The 26,155-nt window shown below is 39.5% G+C and overlaps 1 protein-coding gene across 1 annotated transcript in view; it reads right to left on the minus strand.

The window, feature by feature from the left end:
• Positions 1-26,155, minus strand: part of LOC100558074 (vertebrate ancient opsin) — a 137,942-nt gene that overhangs the window by 91,212 nt on the left and 20,575 nt on the right. The window contains exon 2 of the mRNA XM_008106312.3: positions 25,397-25,725. Within this exon, the coding sequence (XP_008104519.1) occupies positions 25,397-25,725 (329 nt within the window). The remainder of the gene's footprint in view (positions 1-25,396; positions 25,726-26,155) is intronic.

Here is a 26,155-nt window from a genome sequence, read left to right on the forward strand (position 1 = left end):
AATACCAAATAGATACAGATGCATCAATCTTGGGCTGCGGGGGGGAGAGAGAGAGAGAGAGAGAGAGAGAGAGAGAGTGTAGCCTCTACTAGTACTTGAACTACAGGAGAAGACACAGAAGGGAGAAGGCTTTCCTATTTTAATTATTGTTCTAGAATGCTACAGGGATACTGAGATTTGGCTGCAATTGGGCAAAATCAAGGGATGGGGCTTGTAGACTTTATGAAGCATCTCTAATCCCCATAATTCAATTCTGTTCGGGTTCTAAAGCCAATGGGATGCACTCAAAATTATTGAAAGACTAGTGGCGGTATATGAAAAAATCAACACAATTTCTTCTGCATTCCTTTTAGAGATGTCCCTATTGCCACTCTTTATTTGTTATTCTGGGACAAAAAGAAAAAAATGTTATGGTCATCTTACAACAGCTCATTCATTAACTTTACCATGCCCTAGAAAAAGCAGTCTCTTCATTTGCACTATAGAAAACCATTGTTGACATGAAAAACTGAAATTCATGTGTTTTAATTTACACTTGATTAATACAAACTTGGCATTAAATAACACAAAGTCTCATTTTCATTGCTAGGTACAAAAACAAATGATAATATGGGCTAAATTATCACTGCTATGACAAGGGGTACAATGTAAGACCTTCCTTTGTGACAGTAGAGAAGAAATTAGCTAATTATTCTAATGCACTTTTGACATTTGCAGTTTTCAGTGGCAGACATTCAATGCAGGCATTGAATGTTGGTTTCCTGTAATTAATGGTGCATGACTTCCTCCAGTTACTAACTTTTAACAACAAAACATTTTCTTCCACTGACTAGCTGTTAATAACTAAACTTTTCCCACCAATTAAGGTAGAGGTAAAAGTTTTTCCCTGAATTTTAGTCAAGTTGTTTCCAACTCTGGGGGTTGGTGCTCATCTCCATTTCTAAGCCGAAGAGCCAGTGTTGTCCATAGACATCTCCAAGGTCATGAGGCTGGCATGACTGCATGGAACGCCATTACCTTCCTGCCGGAGCGGTACCTATTTATGTACTCACATTTGCATGTTTTCAAACTGCTAGTTGGCAGAAGCTGGGGCTAATAGCGGGAACTCCCTGGATTCAAACTGCTGACCTTTTAGTCAGTAAGTTCAGCAGCTCAGTGGTTTAATCCACTGCGCCACCAGGGGCTCCAATTACTAGCTTTTAATCATGAATCATTCAGTATAGATGTGAAATAAATTAGTGGACATTGCCTTTTACAGACCTGAGAACTTTCTCCCCTAACTTTTATTTCACCAACAAGTTGTGGCTTGTTGTCATCATAAGTATGTTCTATAGTGCAGAACTACTTTAGAGTTGCTATGGAGTAGCCACCTGGATATTCAGCCCACAAATCCTTCAAAGCCACGTCACTGAAGCATCTGTTGGAAGCATCCATCCCATTCCAGGAGGTGCAAGAGGGGAACAAAGCAGGAGGAAATCAGTTTTGAAATTGGGCTGAGTTGCTCTCCTCTTGCATACCAGGACAGGAAAGACGATTAAAGGTCGAAACTAGGTATCTTCTGCTGGTTCTTTGATAGCTTCAGAAGGAAGCTTTTCTAATTTTTAGACCCAAAAAAGTATCACCAGTATCTTCTCTTTTGTTGTTCCTAATTATGACAACCCTAAGGGAACCCTTTCATCAGGTTTTTCTTCCAGAATATATTCAGTTGTTTCATTGCTTTCAACTGACAGAGAGAATGTGCGACTTGACCAAAGCCATCCAATAGGTTTTCATGGACAGGCAAGAATTCAAACCCTGGTCTCCAGAGCCATAGTCCAATATACCAGGCTGGCCTTCAACCTTCTCCTTTATGCTTTTTAGATTTTTGCATCAAACTTTTTGGTCGTTGGCCTCCTGTTTAGAATTAAAGCAAAATTTGGGAGACAAACATGTATAAGAAACCCAGCAATGATTAGAATATTGATTAAGGTTGACCTAAGAAAATTAACTGGCATTTTCAATGTATGAGGAGATATATAGCACTTTGTTGCATCCAGTTAGTGATACAGTATATACATAGGTATAACTTAAAGTTGTGGAGCCCCTGGTGGCACAGTGGGTTAAATCCTTGTGCTGGCAGAACTGATGATTTGAAGGTTGGGTTGCTGACTTGAAGGTTGCGGGTTCAAATCCAACCCCGGGGAAAGTGCTTATGAACTCCCTCTATCAGCTCCAGCTCCATGCAGAGACATGAGAGAAGCCTCTCACAAGGGTGGTAAAACATCAAAACATCCGGGCATCCCCTGGGCAACATCCTTGTAGATGGCCAATCCTCTCACACCTGAAGCGACTTGCAGTTTCTCAAGTCGCTCCTGCCATGAGAAAAAAAAACCCCTTAAAGTTACACTTGATTATGTAACTCTTCTGGTCATGGTGAACCTCCATCTATTAAACTCCCCCCATGAGCTACTTACATAGTGAGTGCCTTCTAACCCACAGCTATTCCGAGCCCAGGGGTCATGAGGGAAGGACAGCTAAATACCCAGTCAGCTGCAATCTTGAAGCTGCTTGCAGGAAGAAAAAATACATTCTTGAGCCTCAGAGTCTTTCAGCAGTCCAGGATGATAACCAATGCCATATAGTTGTCTGTCTGGCTACCCTGTTCAGTGCATGGCTGTTGGGGGACACCAAGTCTACAAACAGGTAGATTGAGTGTTCAAGGAGGGGAAACTACATGGACACATACCTAGCAGAGCACCTAGCTAATAGGATGGTCTGCTGGACAAGACTTCTGGATAGCACTTGTATACAGCTTCATGCAGAAACACTCTGTTTTCTACATGTCATCCCCCCCCCCCCCCCCGCAATATTCCCTTTTGTTGGACTTGGAATCCTGCTGGAGCTTAATTGTTTCTTAAGCATTTCTCCTTTAATTTACCAACATAGATACCATGGTAGTTGTGTTCAAGAACTGTCCAAATGTACCGTGTATGTGCATTGAACATTTGGGAAACCTTCAGATTTGGAGCTCTGTTAATTAATTTGTAATCTCTCTATTTTATTATGCTTGGGTTTTTTTTTTCTAATAAACTAGCCTGCAAATTGAAAACTGAATTCTTGGCTAACTACTCCATTTAATTATATTTTCTTCTGGGGCATATAAGTGATTAAGGGGGAAAATGTCTCATGTCTGACTGTCCTCTGATATGAATAGAATTATTCTATATGCTGTTGGTCCTGAACTAAACAAATGGCTGATTGTGAATATTATTGAACTCATTCATTACTTATCTTAATTGGAAAGTCACTAAAATTTGGATTGCAATGCAGAAGGAGGGATTGAAACATCTTGCTTGGAAAATGAAGTCAGCACAGAGCTTCACTGGGGATTACTGTGAAGCAAAAGAATAGGAATTTAGGGGGGAAAGTGTGATCTTTTTGTTGTCTGTCACCCTTGTATCTCAAGGGATGGTGTGATGCTTTCCTTCAATAAGCATCATTAATCCTCCAGAGCAACTAACAGCTTTCAGAGTGTTTTGGCAAATTCTGCCCTCTAACAGTTGCTTATGCACTTATTGGCAATGAACCTGTACTTTGTTTCTTCAAGACTGGCTTCATCACAACGGCAGACTTTGCATAGGGACAGTGACATGTGGCTCCTGGCATAGCACTTCTAACCTCTGTGTGTATGCACCTTCAAGTCACTTGTTGACATACGGCGATCCTATGAATGTCATAGTTTTGTTAGGAAATAAATACTCAAAAGTGTTTTGCCATTTCCTTCCTCTAAAATATCGCTTACAACACCTGATCTTGTTGGCAGTTTTCCATACAAGTACTGACTCTGCTTAGCTTCCAAGATCATGGCACAGTGCTATGACATACATTAACCAGGACTTTCTTCAAGGAAGATCAGCCAATATACCTTTTGCCACCTCCCACCCTTCACAACACTGTGCTACTCTGAGAAAAAGCCAAAAAAATTATACAGCCATTTATTGTCCTTTAATGACACCTCAGATCTGCGGTTTGAGGCAATCATGCTATTCTGCCTTTCGATAGACCCAGCCTGAAATATGTGGGTATTCCAGTGGCTACCCTCAGTGTGCCACAGTGGTGAACATATGAGCTCAGTATTATCTATTATTTAGGTTTCATTACTGAGGAAGGAGCCCCTAGTGGTGCAGTGGATTAAACACTTGTTTTTTTTTTAAAAAAAAAAACAGCTTCAAGACACAGGAAAACAGAAGATAGGAAATGCCCTTTCACCAAGTCAACCCTTTAGTGCTCCTGGCTCAGTCTATACTAGCAGTGATTCTCCAAGGTCTAAATTTATTTGGAGATGCTAAGAACTGAACCTGGGGCCTTCTAATGGCAAGGCATGTGCTCTGTCATTGAGCTGTTTGGGCAGAAGAAAGAAGGGTTCTTCCTTCTGCACAAACCCTTAAAATGATATGGTGCTATTACATATAGTTTTGCACCGGTTACCCTATACAGAAATCCAGTATACTAATTCTTCACCACCATCATAATATATTCTTATCCATACATAGATTGAGACAGGAAGAAACAACAGATTCAAATAGAATACCAAAGATTTAATTTGACCATTTTGTCCCCTACTGTGTTTTTGCTCTTGATGGAAAAACTTGTTCAACCCAGCTAAAGCATAAAGGATGATACTGACAAAACAAGCTTTTGGCTTCAGTACTCCACCTTAAAGTGAAAATGTTTTGATTTTTTTAAAATCATGTCAGAAGCATATACTTAAGAACATATTGCAAGTCGCTTCTGGTGTGAGAGAATTGGCCGACTACAGAGATGTTGTCCAGGGGATGCCCAGATGTGTCACCATCCTGCTGGGAGGCTTCTCTCTTGTCCCAGCAAGCTAGAGCTGACTTATGGGAGCTCACCCTGTCTCACAGATTCAAACTGCCAACCTTCAGGACAGTAAATCATCCAGCACAAGGGTTCAGCCTATTGCGCCACAGCAGCTCCTAATGTTTTGATAGCAGAACAATACAAAAAAACATTCCCCAGTGGCTGGGGATCATGAAAGAAAAGCCTTATGTTATAGTAGCTCCCTTTGGGCTATGAATAAAGAAACCACTGACTAACTTGAAACGTGTCACTTTAATGGTAAGAAAACAATTGGGAATTTCACCTGTTATTTCAACCACTCAAGCAAGCAAGCAACCCCGCAACATCTAATATACACAAATGTAAACCAACCAACATGGTCCTGTAGTTTTTGAATGTGCAGTCAGATTAATTTAGTCTTTTCTGGGCATAATGCTTAGATTTTAACCATCTGCAACCAGTTCTGAAAATATAGCCTGTAGATCCTTGTCACAGGAAAGATAACTGAAAGTGCTTTCTGTCCTATAGCAGGATTAACTTCACATCAGAGGGAAATGCCGACACGGATGATTCAGTCAGCACTTCTTTCTCAGCTCATAACCTTTTTTTGTCACTGTGCTTCTCCCCACTTGAGTCAAGCATCGGAGTTTCCTAAAATTGCTTCCTCCCTCGGATCTGCTGTAAAAAACAGCATGAGGGCAAACAGTCAAGCTTCAGACCCCAGGAAAACTGAGAGGTAAAAAAAAAACAATTACTGAACAGATGAGACAAAATTAATGAACCGTTGTAATGACATTAAGGTAAAGAGCTGCTATTTACATACAGGTGAAAAAGACATTATAGGAAATGGTGCAGGAGACTTTGATTGTGTTAACTGGTAGCGCCTGGGAAGACTCGGGAAGTTCATACTAATCAGAGATAGTATAATCCACACAGGTTTTCCCTGGCAGGCAACAGATGCAGTAGATGGCAACATGAAACCATTAAACAGATGGCAATTAAGCAAGATCCCACCTGTTCATCTACAGGACTGCCATTTCTAGAAAACCCAAGATACGCAAATCAGATTCCCATAAGAAGCAGTGGTGTGCCACTGGGTTATGTGGGAGAGAGTGGGAGGAAAGAATGACTCTGTGGGGCTTTTCTGTACTAGATTCTCATAGTTCATCTTGCAAGGAGAAGGAGGAGGCCCAAGAATCTCTTGTCAAGTCCCTTGAATAGCTGTTACTTGGCTTTGCTTGCAAAATATATCTTTTTGGATCACATTTCTTCAAATAAGTACAGGGTTCTAGGGATTCTAGTCCCCAAAAGTATTTTTCCAAGATCTGTTTAAAGCAGAAAGTGCCTTTATGGACCTCATCATACAGATGCCCCCACATTTTGTTTTGCACATCACATGGGGGCATCAGGACACATTGTGTTGGTGCTCTGTCTGTGCCCACATCAGATGGGGGAAAGGGTGGCAAGGCACGTTGCCACATTGCCCTTTACTCCATCAAATGGGGGAAAGCCTCAGAGAATGCAGGTAGCTCCATCAGAGCTATCCAAAAGATTGTTCATCTAGCATTGTTGGTGAGGAAGAGTCTTGCGATGTTTCCTTGCCACTTTGGCCATCAATGGGGCAGGGCCACAGTCTGTGTCATGTGATGGTGCTCAGCAGGTCCTGTCGCCAAAGAGGAGCAAGGGGCCAAAAGCCCCTTGTGTGATGAGGTGGTAAATCAGGTGTATACCAAAGGAGTTTCTACCATCAAAAGCTACTGGGTGACTTTAAGCAAATCACACACTTAAGCTCAGGAAAAAAACTGATAGGGTCACCCTAAAGTCACCATAAGTTGGAAATGAATTGAAGCCACACGAGAAGAAGAGTTTGGAAATGTTACCAGTGGAAAGGGGGATTGGGGGAGGGATTCTGGTAGTACAAGTCCAAAATGATAATTATTTCACATTCCACCTGAGGATACGGTAGGATATTCCAGTTTTTGAAGATGGAAAAGGCAACATGATTTTTTCAATGCTTAACTAGCCAGAATTGAGGATTGCCCATCTCTCAAAGATTGAGAGATGAACTGAATGACATACCAGTTCATAGCCTTCATAACTAATGTTATTTAGGTTTTAATTGCTTGTTAATTGATTTATTATGTTTTGATTGCTGTATCGTTTTAACTGCTGTATGTTTGCTGTGATATTGGAAACCGCCCTGAATCCCTTGAGGAGAGAGGGCAGTATATAAATAAAGTTTTATATTATTTAATATTTCTCCTACTACATTCAGGTTGGATCTACACTGCTCTATATCCCAGGATCTGATTCTAGATTATCTTATTTGTATTGGATTTTATGGAGCCTCCGGTGGCGCAGTGTGTTAAAGCACTGAGCTGCTGAACTTGCAGACCGAAAGGTCCCAGGTTCAAATCCGGAGTGGAGTGGAGTGAGCGCCCGTTGTTAGCTCCAGCTTCAGCTAACCTAGCAGTTTGAAAACATGTAAATGTGAATAGATCAATAGGTACCACTCCTGCGGGAAGGTAACGGCGTTCCATGCAGTCATGCCAGCCACATGACCTTGGAGGTGTCTATGGACAACGCTGGCTCTTCGGCTTAGAAATGAAGATGAGCACCAACCCACAGAGTCGGACACGACTGGACTTAACGTCAGGGGAAATATTTACCTTTTACTTATTGGATTTTATGAGTCTAGGCTGCTAGATAATCTGAGATAAGAAGATAATTCAGATCCTAGGATATACAGCGGTGTAGATCCAGCCTCAGAGACATCCTTTGTTGTCCCATCCTTTCTTTGCCCTCACCTATCTAGCCTCTGTCCAGGATTCAGTGGGTTTCTCAGACTCCTTCTACACTACCATATTATCCAGATTATCAAATCAGATAATTCACATTATCTGCTTTGAACTGGATTATATGACTCTACACTGCCAAATAATCAAGTTCAAAGTAGATAATATGGATTTTATCTGGCAGTGTAGAAGAGGCCTCAGTATCACTTGGAAACCATGGGTGCATCTAAACTGTAGAATGAATGAAGTTAGATATCATGGCTCAATGTTCGGTGAGACAACAGTATTCTTTGGCAATGAAGGATGAAGACGTTGTAAAGCTACAATGCCCATGATTCTGTAGCATTCAGCCATGCCAGGTCAAACTACATTCATTCTACAGTGTAGATATATCTGTAGTTACATTCCATGGAATCAAAAAATTGGCAGTTAAGGGTGGGGGAGCTTTTATAATTCTCAGGCAGCAAAAGCTAGTTAAAATAAGCCAAAACTGATTAGTTGAGATATCTCTGTTTATGGGACTGAATCATTCTTTGTGGAGCACTAAATAGGTACAGGAATAGTTTGTTTTTTCATAAGGAACTTGGCAGAGAAAGCTTCCTTAGTGCACTTTCATTTATCTTCCCCTTCCATTCCTATTTACTTTTAAAATAATTTGCCAATATATCATCATAAAGAATTCAAATTAGTTACTTAAAAAAAATAGCACTTTAAAAAGAATGTTAATGAATGTTGACATTTACACTGAAGCAGAACAAGCTGAAATGTTTCCGTCAAAATATCACCTAACAAATGAAATTAAATTAAATGTAAATTATGACAACAAAGAAATCTATCAGGAGAAGATTCTCAGAAGGAGGCACCTTCTAACCTCAGCAAATCAGCAGGAACTTTTTAATGTTGATTTTTAGGAGGAACTGGTTATTAAGCAACAGAACACTTGTACATTTTTCCTGTGGAAAGATCTGCATCTGAATGAAATAAAATTATTTAAAGTGAGACAAATGCATGTCATTGTCATTTGTTTTAACTCCACTTCTGTCTCCTGGGGAAAACTCAAAGAAGGGCTGAATCACTTTACAAAGCCAAATAATTGAAACATCAGAAGACAACCATATTAGGGAAAGCATTACAATAAAAATACTACTACAAACCTATAAATAACGTTCTAAGCACTAGGTAAAGGTAAAGTTTATCCCCTGACATTAAGACTAGTCGTGTCCGACTCTGGGGGTTGGTGCTCATCTCCATTTCTAAGCCAAAGAGCCAGCATTGTCCATAGACACCTCCAAGGTCATGTGGCTAGCATGACTGCATGGAGCACCGTTACTTTCCTTCTGGAGCTGTACCTATTGATCTACTCACATTTGCATGTTTTCAAACTGCTATATTGGCAGAAGCTGGGGCTAACAGCAGGAGCTCACCCCGCTCCCCAGATTCAAACCGCCAACCTTTCGGTCAGCAAGTTCAGCAGCAATGTGGTTTATATTATTATTCATAGTAGTAGTAGTAGTAGTAGTAGTGCTTTGAATTGTCATAGTAATTTGGTAATGATGACAGCTCTGACGAGAAAGCAAATTAGCATAGAGTTCTAGCCTTAATAATACCTATAATAATAACTTTATTTTTATACCCCGCCCCATCTCCCCGAAGGGACTCGGGGCGGCTTACATGGGGCCTTGCCCGATAAAACAATCAAATATCAAAACACAGCAATAAAACAGTTATCCAATAAAAACATCAATTACAGTAAAAACAATCGTTAAAATCAACATAAAACATACAATATTAACACTGGAGACTAATTCATAGAACCCAGGCAATGTGCAACATGTGCCGAAATGGGCCGAAATGGGGAAGGTAATTTCACAGTTGAAATGGACAAAGTGCAATATAGCATTGGCAACACCTTGAGAATGGGGCTATTATAAAATGGGCAGCCTTGTTGATATATTAGTACAGTACATGTAAGTGGACTTACAAACATATTTTTGCAGTTATATCTAACTGTTGTCAAGCCATGGTGCCACCCCTCCCCCCAAAAAAAGATAGTTTGTCAAGAGACTGCAAGCAAATATATGATTTTTCCTTTTTAAATAAAACTTTTCCGAATGTCTGGAGTTGCAAAATTCTAAAGCATAAGAAAATCAGGAGTGGACCAAGCAGCTATACCTTACAAAGACTATCAATTCTAAACCCTTTAATATATTGTATCAATTTGATTATTTCTGTATAGTTTATATCTTTTCTATGATGTGTACTGTGTCAGTTCCTAATATGAAGTGTGTAAACTGTTTCTAATATACAGTAGGGTCTCACCTATCCAACATAAATGGGCCGGCAGAACGTTGGATAAGTGAATATGTTGGATAATAAGGAGGGATCAAGGAAAAGTCTATTAAACATCAAATTAGGTTATGATTTTACAAATTAAGCACCAAAACATGTTATACAACAAATTTGACAGAAAAAGTAGTTCAATACACAGTAATGCTATGTAGTAATTACTGTATTTACAAATTTAGCACCAAAATATCACGATGTATTGAAAACATTGACTACAAAAATGCATTGGATAATGCAGAATATTGGATAAGCGAATGTTGGATAAGTGAGACTCTACTGTGTGTATAAAAATATAATTTGAAGGCAGCCACGTCTTCATGCCCCCTCTTTGCATAATATCATGGAAAAGGGGACTTTGGCCAAGATCCCTCCAGCTATTTCCCAAAAAAGATGACTTTCAGAACAATTGTGTGTATGTATAGATAGATGATCCTACCAACTAATTAAGCTCAAGATGTTTGTCCATTTAACCTTAGGTTGAGAGTCTGCTGCTTCTGTGGAAGAGGGGGCTTAGTAGATGTGCATTTACCTTCTATGCCCGCAGTCAAGTCCTTGATTGTCTAAATCCAACACCTTTGTCTTCTGGATCTCTCCCAGGGGGCTGTCATTCTTCCCACCACAGGAATCCCCAGCTGTAGGCAGCTGTATCAAAGGAACCCTCAGCCAATCCTAGTGCGGATCCTAGCTGGTCTTTTTTCCAGCCAATTAGGGGAGGGAGCAGTAAGTCTGAAAAGCTCTCAGAACTGTAGACGATGTCATGCATTTATCTGTATGTTTATGCTTGTACCTTTTGAAGCAAATTGCTTGTACTTGCATCCTTTTTGGATGAATCATAATAAACCTCTATGGCTTGTCTTCAACCTGGTGAGTTTGTTTCTCTGCCCTAGCTGATCTGGTTTAGCATATTCTCGCTGGGCATGGACTCTAACCACGTTCCTAGCTGAAGTCCCTACATAACTGCAGAGATGTTTTCATTAAAAAAATAAATTTCTGCTAAAAGTCTGCACAAAAATATAGACAGTCATTTTGGTGCTGTTGCAAATAATCTTTGGATTAAAAAAACACTTCCAAGTCTGGGAAATCAACAAACCTTTAATTCTTAGCGTTCTGCAAAATGGAAAAAAGGCCTTGGAAATTGTTTTTCTAAAGTGGTGTTTTTTCCTAAATTACAGCAATATGAGCAGGAATTTAAAACCTTGTGTGTTTGCATAAAAGCTCAGTCGATTGGTTATGACAAACAAGATGACATCATTGAAGACAAGTTTATTATGCATATTCATCAAGAAATTAACATAAAAGTAGGTGTGAATATTTGTATGTAATGAAAACTCTTTTTTAAAAAGCTGGTTCACACCAGGCAGAAGTATTTTCTAATTGGTTTGAATTAGGTAGTGTGAAATAAATGTCTTATCAGAGTCCTTCCAATCTGCTTTGCCCCCATAAATCTCTGTGCTTTCCTAATTGCCTGACAGATTGAGAAAACCACTTTGTCTTTTGTGCTTTCTTTTCCAAATAGGGACCCCATGGATCATCCAGACTCATCCTCCTTTTATCAGACAGACAGAAATGTAAAATCACAGCGCTATCAGTGTCATCTCTTCTGATGGTTCGCATCTTTCCCACTCATCCACCCACCAGTGATGGCACTGGGTCTTTTCAGGTTATATCTGATACAGAGAATTACTTCCATTGTGAATCCTCTCATCCACTGGAAGCATTTAGGTCACATTCCTAAAACATGTAGACACTGCCCATCTACATTCAAGACTCACATCTCTTGTAGAAGCACCCAGTAGTATGAGAAACAGCAAACTATCCCTTCACCAGCTCCTCCTTTAGGTAGGAGACAAGAATGATCATCCTTAGGGCAAGGGAGACCATCCTGGGAGCAGCAGCTACCTCACTAGTGAAGGCTTCTCATATTAATGGTAAGCTGATCAGGTGCCCTGCTTTACAGAAGATAGCATCCCATTCTGAGAATGCTCTCTATTTGAGGGTCTGTCCAGTACAAATGAAAAATTTAAATATAATATGTTTTAAAGTTAAACATAGGATAAACTAAAGTCAATGATCAGCAGTTAGCACCTGAAGATTAAATAGACCACGGACCCTTTTACATTAGAGAATGATAACCCTATGATTCCACTTTAAATGCTATGGATGTATCCCATGGAATCTTGGGGTGTGTAATTTACTAAGGCTCTTTGTGGAATTTCCAACTAGCCTCATACTAGAGTTAAAATGAATGCTTGGGAAGCTAAGACAATTGAATATACATGACATGATGAAGCTATCCATAAACAATAGTGGAAGGGTGGTGCATTGGATAGCTGCAGCATGTTATTGCATCTGTTCATCTTAAAAGTGAATGCCTAAGCTCCGCTAAAATATCTGGCACAGTTAGTTGCCAGCAGTACTTGGACATCCTGGGTATGATGCCAATGCCAAAAATTTTAGTTACAAACTCCAGCTGTTCCTCTAACCCAGCTTCCCGGGTCCCTTAATTCTTCAGGGCATGTTTAGTGTACGTTTATTTGTCTTCTTATCTGTTACATGATCATTTCCCTTGGGGGCAGATTAGTCCATTATTGTGAAATAAAAATAGCATGGGATTTGACAATGGCAACTCCCCCCATCAGCTGATAAGCAATGAATGCAGGAATTATATGCATCCTGCTAACTCTACCTTTCCTTTTCCACATCAGGCACAAAAGACTAAATCCTGCCTCTGTGGACTTAAAGGGCACTCTGCGGACCTCATGCAAGTTAAAACAGGATGGAGTTAGTTAGAGGAATGAAAGCAGACTTGTCTCATGGTTTCTACAAATTATAATGGTATTTGCCCTTTTCAAGTACAAAAGAATATGACTATACATTAATTCCACCAACTCTCCAAAAAAGCATAATCCAGTATTGGATGTAATTCTACCTTGTCACAGGAAAGATTAATTCCAGGGATAATCAGCCAAGTGGGAGAGAAAGTGGACTCCCACACATCCACTGGGTTTGCTTATACTCAAGCAAGATATACTTATTTAAGCTCCCAATGCACTCTGTATAACCTGCATTTTTACTGGGCTGCTATTTGTGCTGAGAAAACCAAACTGCATAGATTTTGTACAGAAACTCAGGGCAATATGGCTATATGAAAGACACAGCATACATACACTTTTACAAGTGCATTCCTGTGAAAGTAGTGGCAGCACTGAAGTATCAGACCACAATCTCCAGAATCCAGCATGTTAAGTGGGGATTTGGGGATCTATAGTTAAAAGGGGAATCTTCCCCCCACCCCCAATGTTCAGGGTTTACCTGAAAGATGAGGTAGCCAATTGTTTTCTAAAACAATACAATGTTCCTGGCTTACTGTTTTGAACAGCAGCCCAGCAGGATTTCCCAGGGAACGGTTTCATCATGCTGTATCCTTTCCACAGGACATTTGATCCCTCATTACAAAGGGACTGGCTTGGCAGAGTTGCTAAAGATAGCCCAGAAAAGCATTTTTTTTGTTCTGTTATAAAGAAAGAGAAGAAATTCATTTTTGAAAGTAATCCAACTTTTAAATTTATTTATTTATTTACCTTACTTATACCTCGCCTTTCTCTATCCCGAGGGGGACTCAATAAATATTATATAGAATAAATAAAAATTCTTTGGTTTTACTGAATTCTGCAAAGATCTTATGTGCTAGATGAGATGCTAAATCATCTCCTCCCCATCCCATATGACAAACACTGTGTTCATACCCCTCCCAGTCCTAAAACTTATCAGTATGATTTTAATAGTATATGACATATAGAATCATGTTCATGCATTATGCAGTCACCTATAAAAATTAATAAAAGTTTGTTATATATTGTCAGTTGTTCTATTTCTATAATTCTGTTGTTGTTGTTATGATTCATGGGGTTTTCTGGGGCTGAGAATACACGACTTGTCCAAGACCATCCAATGGAATTCCATGGCCGAGTAGATAGTCAAACGCTAGTCTCCAGAGTCAACATTATAGAATTAATGAAGTTTAATGGCACCTTAACTGCCATAGCTCAATGCTATGGAATCGTGGGAGATATCGTTCTGCAAGGTTTTTAGCCTTCTTTGCCAAAGAGTGCGACTGTCAAACCAATTTGCAACTCCCATGATTCTGTAGCATTACAATATGGCAGTTAAAGTGGTGTCAAACTTGATTAATTCTACAGTGTAGATGCACCTCTAGTCCAATACTTAGATCATACCGCATTAATATATACCTGGAGATTCTTTTTCAACATTCCGTTCTTGAAAATAAATTTAAAACAGTTGCCACATTGCTACAAATGTATCCTTCTTTATTTCTCCTTATGAAAATGGCTTATCCACGCATTGAAACAAATTTGGAGCAAATGCTTTTGCCCAGTATTGTGTGTGTCAAGTGAAGGAGCCGATGATGGAGCATTGCTTTCCCTTGGTGACACATTGATTGCTCCCAGGATTCATGCCATCTGTACTGGGCTCCCGAGCTACACTTTAGCTTGGGAAATGTTGAGTAGAACTGATTGTTCAAATTAAAGCTGCCATCCTTGTTAATGTTAATCAATTTCATTGATTTAAAACCAACCAGTCAAGCCACTGAAGGAGCAACATTTGTTGATAGAGATTTTTTTTCAATAATTTCTCATGTTTATGCAAATACTAGTTTTCTGGGAATAAATAATAGAGGGAAATGCAGGATGTTTGTTAGTCTTACAACAAAGGCATCAACAGACAAGAGAATCTTGGCAAGACATCAGTGGTATATGAGGATCTAGAAAATTTCCAGGAAGGAACTACATTGGGTAGGAACTACATTGAACTCATTAATAAATGTATGATTGCCCCCTATGAAGTGCCTTGCAATACATCAACATTCTTCTTAGTTAAGGTATTTTGTGTTTGCTTTGTAGACCATTTGTTTTATAAATATGAGATTAAATGTATGGAGAGGAATAGGAATTCTGTAATATCCCATGTGGAGGCGAAAGAGTTAATATGTAGGGTCATATAAGCAGTTTCATTTGGTGAAGTTATAAAAGAATAGCTAAAATGCAAGCATGCCACTGATGACCAGAAATCAATAAATACTGGAACACTCCTATATTGCTTCAAATGTCTCTTTGTTGTCTAAGATATGAGCATAAATTGGTCTTCCTCTCCTTTCCCCTGAACACTTGATATATCATGAGATGAGATGATGTCACTCATTGGAAAATACATTACAGTTCAGGAAAGCTGAAAGCAGTAGGAAAAAAGAAAAGCTATATTGTCAATGGACCAACCTAAATTTGCAAGACCTGAGTAGGATTATTGATAGCCTAAGCTCTTAGTGGTCTCTTATTCATGCAGTCACCATAAATTGGAAGCCAAAACAGTGGTCAACAACAACAATAAATATTTCCCCAACCTGAATCTCTGAGTAGATTCTGACTACCAGTGCTATTTAACAGAACTCGTGGTCATATATTTTATAGGAACTCAAGGAGAAACATCTGAAAAGAGCCATTTCAGAAAGCCTAATTTATATCTAGTTGCTGTCCTCCAATCTCCCTGATTTGCTTTCTTCATAACATGATTTAAGATATAGATGGCATGGATACTTAAAATATGAAAAAACATTAACTGACTAATTTTAAGAGCTACCTACTAAGAAATATACTATACAGAATATAGAAAAAGGACACATCAAGACTCTACTTAAAAATACCTCTGTGGACATCTACCAAAGAAGCCTTCCGTTGGACCAAGATGTAGGGGTGGGACCAATGGCTCACCTATAAATACATATTATTTGGACAACAAAAGGAATCTCATCTAAAAAATCCAAGTCAACTACAAAAGGACAGGCAGTTTTCATGGTTCCAGTATAGACAACTAGAAGAAAGTAACCAAATGGATAAAAAGATAGGCATTGACTGGAAAGGTAATGAAATAGATAGGTTTTTTTCAGTCTAAGGAAAAACAAATTGCAAAAGCATATAAAATATTATTAAAATTAGACACAAAGGTACATCTAATCAAATATTGCATGATTCAATGGTCAAAGAATATGAGTCATAATCTCTACCCAGTCAAATGGGAAAGGTACAAAGATTAAATTCACAAGATGTTATGGACTAAGAAAAAATTTCTACAAAATGATATATAGATGGTACATGACCTTTGGAAGATTCTATTGCTGTATTTTAACTTACATTTTTACCAATGTTTTTGCTATTTTATTTTATTTTATGTTAATGCTTATTCTCATTTGCTCGTGGTTTTTGTTATTTGATGTGTTTCATATTTCTTATTGTATTTGCCTGGGCTTTCGCCCCATGTAAGACGCCCCGAGTCCCTTCAGGGAGATGGAGGAGGGGTATAAGAATAAAGATTATTATTATTATTAACAAAGGTGTAACCATTTTTTAAAAAAAATGTTGAAAACGTCATCAAAAAGTTACTTTTACTATATGTAATGGACATGTCCTAACACATAAAATTGATTATAATTCATAAGAATATTGAAAACATCTTAAAAATTAAAGTACCGCTAGAGCCACACGCCTTTCTATTATGGCTTACAAATTCAACACTACCAAAAAAAATTGATACTAGTTTTATACATGGTAACTGCAGCAAGGATTATTTATGTTTACTATTGGAAACCAAAAGAAATTCCTACCTAAAATTTAAGGATTACAAAAATGTTGGACATGGCAGAGATGGACAAACTGACTTGGTTTATACAATTGCCAGATCCTCCCAAATTCGAAGAAGAGTGGCAGCCTTTTATTGACTATTTAAAAGAAGAAATGAAAATGAAATATTGGGTTTTTAATAGTATTAAGGGAAAATTAGTAGTATAGGGCCGGGCTGTGGCGCAGCTGTTGAGCAGCTGCCTTAAATCACTCTGACCATGAGGTCATGAGTTCGAGGCCAGCCCGTGGCGGGGTGAGCATCCGTCAATTAAAAATAAAAAATAGCCCCTGCTCGTTGCTGACCTAGCAACCCGAAAGATAGTTGCATCTATCAAGTAGGAGATAAGGTACCACTAAAGTGGGGAGGCAAGATTAACTAATTTACGACCTGGAATGAGGAAGTGCCGTCAGTGTGGATGATGAAGCAGCTGCTCCCCCCTGTGGCCAGAATCGAACATCCCCTCAGAAGAACGTTAACTTGCCTCTGCGTGTGTCTCTCAGTCTCTGTTTGATGTGTTTATGGGCATTGAATGTTTGCCCTATGTGTGTATAATGTGATCCGCCCTGAGTCCCCTTCGGGGTGAGAAGGGCAGAATATAAATACTGTAAATAAATAAATAAATAAATAAATAGTGATATAGGAATAACAAGAAAAGAAAAAAAATAGAGAAGTTAGTGACAAGAATAACAAGATCCCCAATGATATCCAAGGGAGCCTGGAAAGTTAATCTATCAGAAGATTTATGACAAATTGATGGATCTTTTGATTATGAAGAAAAGAGCAGAAAAAAGGTAGGAAGCATTAGTTAGGGCTTTCTATTTTCTATTTCTCAGTTTTTCTCCTTTGTTTCAAAACTGTTTTCTTCTGTTTTGGATTAGAAAAGACATTTTCTCTTTTCTTTTCTCTTTTTTTTAACTTCATAGAAACCTTTTTTGTATTAGATAACAATGGAAGAAAGCAAAAATGTAAGATGTTTAAAATGCCCCTGTTCTATATTCACTCTTTTACACTTCCTCATTCCTCATATCTTTGCAATAAAAATAATATGAAAAAGGAAAGAAATCAGGAAATTAGAGAGAACAGTAAAAGAGTTAGGCCAAGTTTATAGAGTCCAGCCAGAGATCGTTCAGTGTTATAATACAAACCACACAAAAGCTGTGGTTTGTCTTTGAGGCTAAGGAATGAAATGCAGCAGAGTTCTCCTGGCAGTGATAGCTAATTCTTTTCTAATACTCTTTCAGCTGCTTCTCAACAGCAGCCTCAAAGTTTACTTTCTGATTGCAAGGGAAGATTAAACTTAAATGCCAAATGGATAGTCAAGTGTCCTGAGAGTAATAAGTAGGAACAATTTAAGCCTAATATAACTGGAAAACCACTGCACAAAAGGCTCTTTGCAGACCCTTTATTCTGATAATTCAGCTATTTCTGTGTGGCTATTAGATTCAAATTTATTATCTAAAAGAAAGACAGTAGAATTCAAGAGATACCAGAATTGCCTTTTGTTCAGAGCTAATCAAGCTCTGAGCTCTTGATGAAAAACTAAGGAGCTCCTCACATGAGGGGAAGCAGGGGGATTCACCATGCAGCCAGGGGCAGTTCAACCGTGAGGCATTTTAGGCAGTTGCCTGTGGCGCCTTCCTCTAGGGGGCGCCGTGGCCTGGCCTGGCAGAGCAATCTCAGTAGGACCCATGGGAACGGCCTCCGCTCAGGCTCAGCCCTTCCCACCATGGCTGGGGGGAGTCGCAAGCGATGGAGCCGGACTTCCACGCGCCCGGGAGGAGGCAATGTGCATAGGGCTACCTCTGTACTATTTACTGGAGTCTGATGCTCAACTTTTTTGGCTAAATTATCTTGCCAAAATTTGGCTGCACATTAGATTAGCATAATACAGTCATCTTAGTGATGAGCCAAAGCTAAAGGGGAAGGTGTTTTCAGGAGCTGCAGTTGGAGCTCCTATTTGAGGGATTTCATCTCTAATTTAGTGGCCATGGTTCTATGCTGTGCAATGCTGGGATTTGTTTGGTACGGCATCCACATTCTTTGGCATAGAAGGCTCGAGGCCTTGTAAAATTACAGTCCCTAGGATTCCATAGCATTGAACCAAGGCAGTCAAAGTCAATTCATTATACAACATAGATGCACCCTAAAGGTTTCCTTGACATCACTGGATGTTTTGGTGCTCTAACACTTTTGTTTTTAAAGAAGGAATTCTAACCAGGCAACAACTGTAATGGTCAAATTACGCATAGGACTCCATCTTTTCAGCATGTAGGAACAGATTGACTCCACTCATCTCGCTGTATTTAGAAACTGGTAATTTTTCATGGGATGGGAAATTGTGCATTTGCCCTTTTTCTATTCACATTCTGACGTTTCAGTGTGGGTGTACATGTGGGCGGTGTTTTTATGCTCCTTGATGTTCCTTCTGCCACCATTACTCTTTGGACTCCTTTTTTGTTGTGTCTGTAACTGCAATTTTGGACCTTTGAAATTCTGCAATTGAACAATTTGATTTTTTATTTAATTCCTCTGATGTGAGCCATCTACAGTTGATGGAATGGAAGGAGACAACACCTGATGCAAAATTAAGTGCAAGGTTTAACTAGAAACAGGGGGATGCAATCCTATGTGATGGGGTGAGTAATTTTTGCCACGGTAAGAAGATTATTCTTCCCACTTTCCCTCCCTTATGAAATGAGATCCTAAGATTGAGCATATTACACCCACATAAAAATCATTCCACTGGCTGCCAATCAGTTTCCGGGCAAAGTACAGTGTGTTGGATTTAACCTACATGGTTTGGGTCCAGGTTTCCTACAGGATCTCATCCTGTACAATCCACCCCAAACAGGTTCTCTGTGGGGGAGCTACTCCAGCCAGCCAGCCAGAACTACACTGGTGAATGTCACCTCAAGACCGTGGAGTAACCTGCCGGAAGAGCTCCAACAGCTAAATGACTTATCAGAATTTAAAACACAATCTTTTGGCAGGCCTACCCAGTCAGTTTTAACTATGAATTTTAAACTCATGTCTTGTATTTACTATATTTTAGTCTTTGTTTTGTGTATTTTAATATATGTATTTCATAGAAAAACATTTATATGTGTATTTTATATAATGTTTATGTGTTTTTAGCTATGTTGTGACCCACCTCGAGACACAAGGAGAGGCAGATAAGAAATAAACATTATTATTATTATTATTATTATTATTATTATTATTATTATTATTATTATTAGGAGGAGGAGGAGGAGAGGAGGAGGAAAGCATGGTTTCTACCTCTGATTGATGTAATTTATCATCTTGCAATGCCCCACCAATTGGAAAGATCACAAGCAGAATATGAGACAAGTAGCTCTCTCCCATTCTTCTCCCTAGCAGCTGACAAGGTTCCTCTGATTATGAAGATAGCATGTGGCCATCAGCACTGCTGCCCTGCCTTTCTAAAGACCTTTGAGTTAGTGGCCATTGCCACAACTGTAAATGGTTTCAGTTTAGAAAAGTTAGATTACATCAGCCATGGTCCATATTGTGTAATGGGTTCTGGGAGTTGTGGTCCAAAACACAGCTTTTCCACTTTTATGTAACCCCCTTGCTTGTTTTTGTTATCTTAACCAAGAAAAACAGACAATAACACTGTAACATTTCCTTTGTGGGATTGGCTCCAGCCACATCATTATTTTGGTTGCACCTTTTCATACTGTTCCAGTTTCACTAGCACCACTCCCTCCTCCATTTCAAATGAATCTTGAATTACTTTAATACACTGCAGAGAGGGAGAGAAGAACAAGACAGCTACACAGACAAACTCTGGCACTTAATCCTGAGAAAGAACACCAAAGTGGTAAGTCAGTGTCTGGAGCAACATAAGGACTGTCAGCTGCATAGAAAAACACAGAAAATTAGTTATCCTCCATGCAGTTCTTTCCTTTATCCTTTCCTGTTTCTTCCCTTAAGGATCCAATCATGCCCACATATTTGCTGAGCAAAATCACAGTTGTCCCAGGGTACAGGTGACTAATGTGTAATCCCCATGGATCTTCAGACTTACTCCTGAAGTGAAAGGTCTAGCTTGATGTAGTTGCATCAAGTGAAATTAGGAAAATCCACAACCAAACCAGCCTGACTTTAAAATGTGATGTTGTATTAATTGCCCGGAATTTGTGGTCCACTCCAAAACAGACATCCTTAAGGGCCAGCAAAATCAGTGTCCCTGCACAAGCAGCAAGAAGAAGGGGAGATCACACACACTTAAGCAAATATTAACATGATAGCCAGGCACTCACAGCAAGCTCCATGGTAGGAAGCTGTAGTGGTGGTGAAGAGAGACAAGTCATCTCTCTTCTGTGTTGATCAGTGCAGGGAAATATGATAGTGGCAGTATCTGTCTGCACAGGGTATCAATCCAAAATTGACCTGATGCAGCTGTCCAGACTGCCACAAAGCCTTATGACGTCATCACATTGGGGTTGAAATGGCCCCATTAGCCTCTATAGCAACCTGAAATATAGTTGCATCTGTCAAGTAGGAAATAAGGTACCACTTATAAAGTGGGGAGGAAAATTTAACTAATTTATTACATTGGAATGAGGAAGTGCCGTCACAGTGGATGATGAAGCAGCTGCTCTCCCCTGTGGCCAGAATCGAACATCCCCTCAGGAGAAGGTTAAATTGCCTCTGTGTCTGTCTCTGTTCTATGTGTATATGGGCATTGAACGTTTGCCCTATATGTATATAATGTGATCCGCCCTGAGTCTCCTTCAGGTTGAGAAGGGCAGAATATAAATACTGTAAATAAATAATAATATATAAAACCCACATTTTGTTGCCCTTTCCCCCACCTCATGGGGGAAAGGGCAAGGCGACAATGCATGTTGCTGCCCTTTCACCCATATGATGGGGACAGGTCACCAATGCACCTTGTCCCTTTCCCGCTATGTGATGGGGGAAGGAGGGAGGGCATGCAGGGCACCACAAGGCACCCCATGCGCCTGTCCTTTCACCAGTGACTGCCTGTGAAACAGCACGGCCCCAGGGCCCATGTGAAGTGATCCTTAGTTTACTCCAGAGTTTCCAGCAAACTCTGGAGAATCCCTTGACTTTGGTGCAGTCAGAATAAGGCAAGAAAACTTGAGATACTAAACAAAGGTCATTGTATGTCACACAGACAGGCAGCAGTGGGTTCGTGGTAAATCCAGGTTATATAGTTGAAGTGGCCAAGTCCTAACTTTTCCAAACCTGCATGAAGAATATTTCATGAACAAGGAATCATTAATGGAAATCAATCCAAAAATGTCCATCCAGCACAGCTCTTCACCAACTTGTTTATGCGGTGTGAAAGTGAGACTATCCGGTTAGCATCTTGTCATTCCCCTCCCCCCCCCCCCCCCCCCCCCACATACACACAAACATTTCAGACTGTGGCCCTTCTTCTTGGCCCTTCTTCTTGGCCCTTAGGGAAAAGACAGAGATTTCAGGACAAGGGTTTGCTCATGGGCACAACCCATTAAGTAGAGTTTGAAAAACTTTATTTTTTGCTTAGGAACTTTCTATAAATGAACAGCAGTTTCTACGTGTTAAAATTAATCTTTGAAGGGATGTCAGAGCTAGGAAAAGTTGGAGCATTTTTTCCATTTAAATTATAGCTTTGGAAATTTTCATTGATAAGACTGCACCTCTGATTTCTTCAACTGCATAGGGTTATATTCAGATATCTCACTGTGATCTGAATCTACTAATTCATTACAGATCTTGGTGTTGTATCCCAGCCACAGGCTGGCCATGGTCACGTTCAAGATGATGACACTGAAGGGGATTTTGGTTTCCAAGATGGAACAGAAGAGGATTCTGGTTTGGGGATTTTGCAGCAGTCTGAGCCTCCTGTTAAAGACATGCAGTTTCACTTTCAGCAAGATGACCTGTTGGCTCCAGAAGAGTCAGATACCGGTCAAGCTGACATTCTTCCTTTGGGAGTTTTTGAGGAGGATTCGGCAGTTAGGAGAAATAATGAGGAGGTAACTGGAGAACTAACAAATAATGATGGAGCCGGGGCAACTGAAGACCAGGTACAAGATAACAGTGACCCTGAGCTGTCCAGGCAAGACCGTTTGTCTTGGCGGAGCTCTGAGCTCCTCAGAAGCGCTCGTTTGGCGCGCAAAAGTCAGCTTTCGAAAGATTCAAGCTGTGGCAAAAGAAACGCCTTCTTAGGTTGCTTTTAAAACCAGCTTGTTCGGACCATGCCCTTGGTCAGAGCAATTTCATCGCTTCATCCTTGTGCTGTGCTTTCTAAGGACTACACTTTGCCCCTGGGATTTCCTGCATTCTTGGACCCTGTTTCTTGCTTTTGGAACCTGTATTTTGGATCCTGTAGACTAAGACCTTGTGCTCTGAACTTCATGTTTTTGGATTTATGGATTAAGATCTTATGCTTTGGATTTCTTGGACTAACTTTGTGCCTCATGGATTATTGCTAGTATTTTGCCTTTGAATCAATGGACCTTGCCTTTTGAACTGTTGGACATTTATGCATTATTGATTCCCTACTACCTTTGGACATTTCCTTTATAACTTGGAATATTCTTTGATTGCTTGCTTCATCTATATTGCTTTGCTTTAATAAAGACTTTAAAAGACTATTGTGTGTTGACTGGGTATCCTAGCAAGGTGAACTTAGCCTGAGGTGCGACACTTGGGCATCTGCAGCAAATATATTAGGATTTCCAATGGTCAAATACTGAACTAAAACAAAACAAAAATTCCTCACATCCCTAAATTACTTATTCCTTAAAAAAAGATTTGGGTACAAAGAATAAGTTCTGAGTCAGAGTCAAAAGTTGGAGTATGAAACAAATTCCTGGGCACAACATTCATGGGTTCTTGGAGTTCTTTTTAAAAAGAGCTATTTTTTCTGATCCACTTGAAGAAATATATATATATATATATATATATATATATATATACACTAGCTTTGCCCGGCCATGCGTTGCTGTGGCGAAGTATGGTGATATGGGAAATAAAGTATTGAGGAATTGGTGGTAGTTAAGGTAAAGGGAAAAGGTTTTCCCTGATATTAAGTCCATTATAAATGGGTTATATAGCTGTGTGGAAGGGCCTTGAGTCTACACTGCCATATAATCCAGTTAAAATCAGATAATCTGTATTTTATAGGCAGTGTGGAAGAGGCCTAAATGAGGCCTAACTTTGCCTGTCCCCTGGGCTGAGTGGGTTGCTAGGAGACCCAGTGGGCAGAGCTTAGCCTTCTAACTGGCAGCAATTGGATAAAAAACAATTATTATTCTCCCTCTAATTAGGACTTTATTTTTCTTTTCTTTTTGTTGTATGAACGTAGAGGCATGGATGAGGGGTTGTGCTGCCAAGTTTAGTGTTTCTGGGATGTGCAGTTTTGTTGTTTTGTCCTAGGCTGAAATTTCATTACCCTTTTATAGATATAGATATAGATATAGATATAGATATAGATATAGATATCCTGAAAGCTTGAACTCTGCCCAGTTGCTGATTCTTGCTCCCTATATCTGTCTCTATGTGGCAAATGCATAAAACACCTTGCTTTTCTGTTTGGAAAATTACAATAGAGCATTAAATGAAAAAAACAGAGAGAGTAAAAGTGAACATTGAAAAACAGACATTTTAGCTGGATATAGTGGTGCTCAATTAATCCACTATCTGAATGGTAAAAGCGACCATGATTCCCTTGTGCCCAATGGAACATGCAGCCATTGAATTTAATTACATTGTTCTGTTCTGTTTTAATTGCTATGACAATGTCTCGTGAAATCCTAAAATTTGCAGTTAAGGGACAACTTTTTAGGATTCTCAGTGGGAAAGCTCTACTGCCTTCCCAAAATACAAATCCCAGGAAGTTAACATGAAATATAGTGCTAGAATTATGAGGTGTGAATGGGACCCTCATCCCAATCTATCAAGTCAGCCATTCCTGCTCATCCCCAACCCATTTAAGCCTAACAATAATGAGATTTTAACATATTTTCAGTCACATGGCGCCACTCAGGCACAACCCATGTACAGAAGATGCTCTCTTCTTTATTCTTAAAAGGTTCCCTCCTTGATCATATCTTGGATCCAAGAACTAAGGGATGGACAAGGGCAAGTACTGGACCATATTCTACTCGCCCTTGTTAACATTACTGTGAATTCGGTACTGCAGAGACCATAACTCCAATTTAATGTAGAGGCCATCCTTGGAGGACGACTATCCTATTTCAATGCCTGGAAATTCTGTTTTTGGTGTTCTCTGAATCATGAAGCTTTCATGAAATTGTGTAACCATAGACAGGATATGCTGTACTTAATTATTCTCATAATTATTCTCATAATGCTTTTGAACTGCTTTACATTTGTGTGGTTGATTATAGGATAGTCCATTTGTTTTCAATTTATTATGACCATTGTGTTTTAACTGTACTTTTTAAAATCTATCTTCTACACAGCCTTAGGTATATTGACAGTATTAAAGCTGGAAACCAATCCATGCTTTCCATATACCCATATATTCCTGATTGCTCTGGCTCAGATCAACCCAGTCTTCTGGAGCAGATCTTGCAGGTTGCAGGGGACTCCAAAGGGAAAGGCATATCATTAAAAATTGGCTCCTATCCTTTCCATTCATCAAAGCCCTAACTGAATAATAAAGGAGGACAACAACCCAATGATGTGTTGGATAACTGACTGAAAAATCCACTCACCTTCTTGATGGCACACAGCAGCTTTCCATAGCAATAAACAATAACGATAAAGGGAATGACAAGGCAAAAGATGAAAAGGCAAATGATGTAAGATATGTTGTTAGCATCCCTCGAATGCCAGTTCACAGAACATGTGGTGCCTGGTCCTTCAGGTCCATAGCTACTCCATCCAAAAAGTGGTGGTAGTGACCAAAATAAAGAATATATCCATGACAAGAAGATGCCCATCCATACTTTCTTGTAATTTGTGGCATCTGCTTCTGTTGTTCCCATCATTGTGCAGTATCGTTCATATGAAAGCACAGCCAGAGATATCAGTGAGACAGTACCTGTAAAGAAAGAGCAAATGATCTGATTTGTTTTGAAGAATCATTGTTTAGTAGTCAATTTATAAGAGTGCTACACTTGGAAATACTAGATAGGAAACAGTTTTTAAAAAATAAAATAAAAGTTAAGGTATCTGATGCTACTGTACAATTATTTTCTTGCTTTATTGGTTTTTCACTGTTCAGTGTCTGCAAATGTGATGTTATTGATGTGACCAAGACATAGGACTAGATGGCCTCCAGGATTCTAGACAAGAGTTGCTGTTGTGTGACACTAAGACAAACCTAACCCCATGGCTAAGAAGAAATTTGAACCCTGGTCTCCAGAGTCATTGTCCAACACTCAGATCATTATACCAGCTCTCCTAGAGCAAGCATCAATTGATAAAATATTCAAAATAATTGTCCAGATGAAGTGTGGCATATTTCTTTG

The sequence above is a fragment of the Anolis carolinensis genome, chromosome 3 (genome assembly GCF_035594765.1).
Source record: "Anolis carolinensis isolate JA03-04 chromosome 3, rAnoCar3.1.pri, whole genome shotgun sequence".
Lineage (NCBI taxonomy): Eukaryota > Metazoa > Chordata > Lepidosauria > Squamata > Dactyloidae > Anolis > Anolis carolinensis.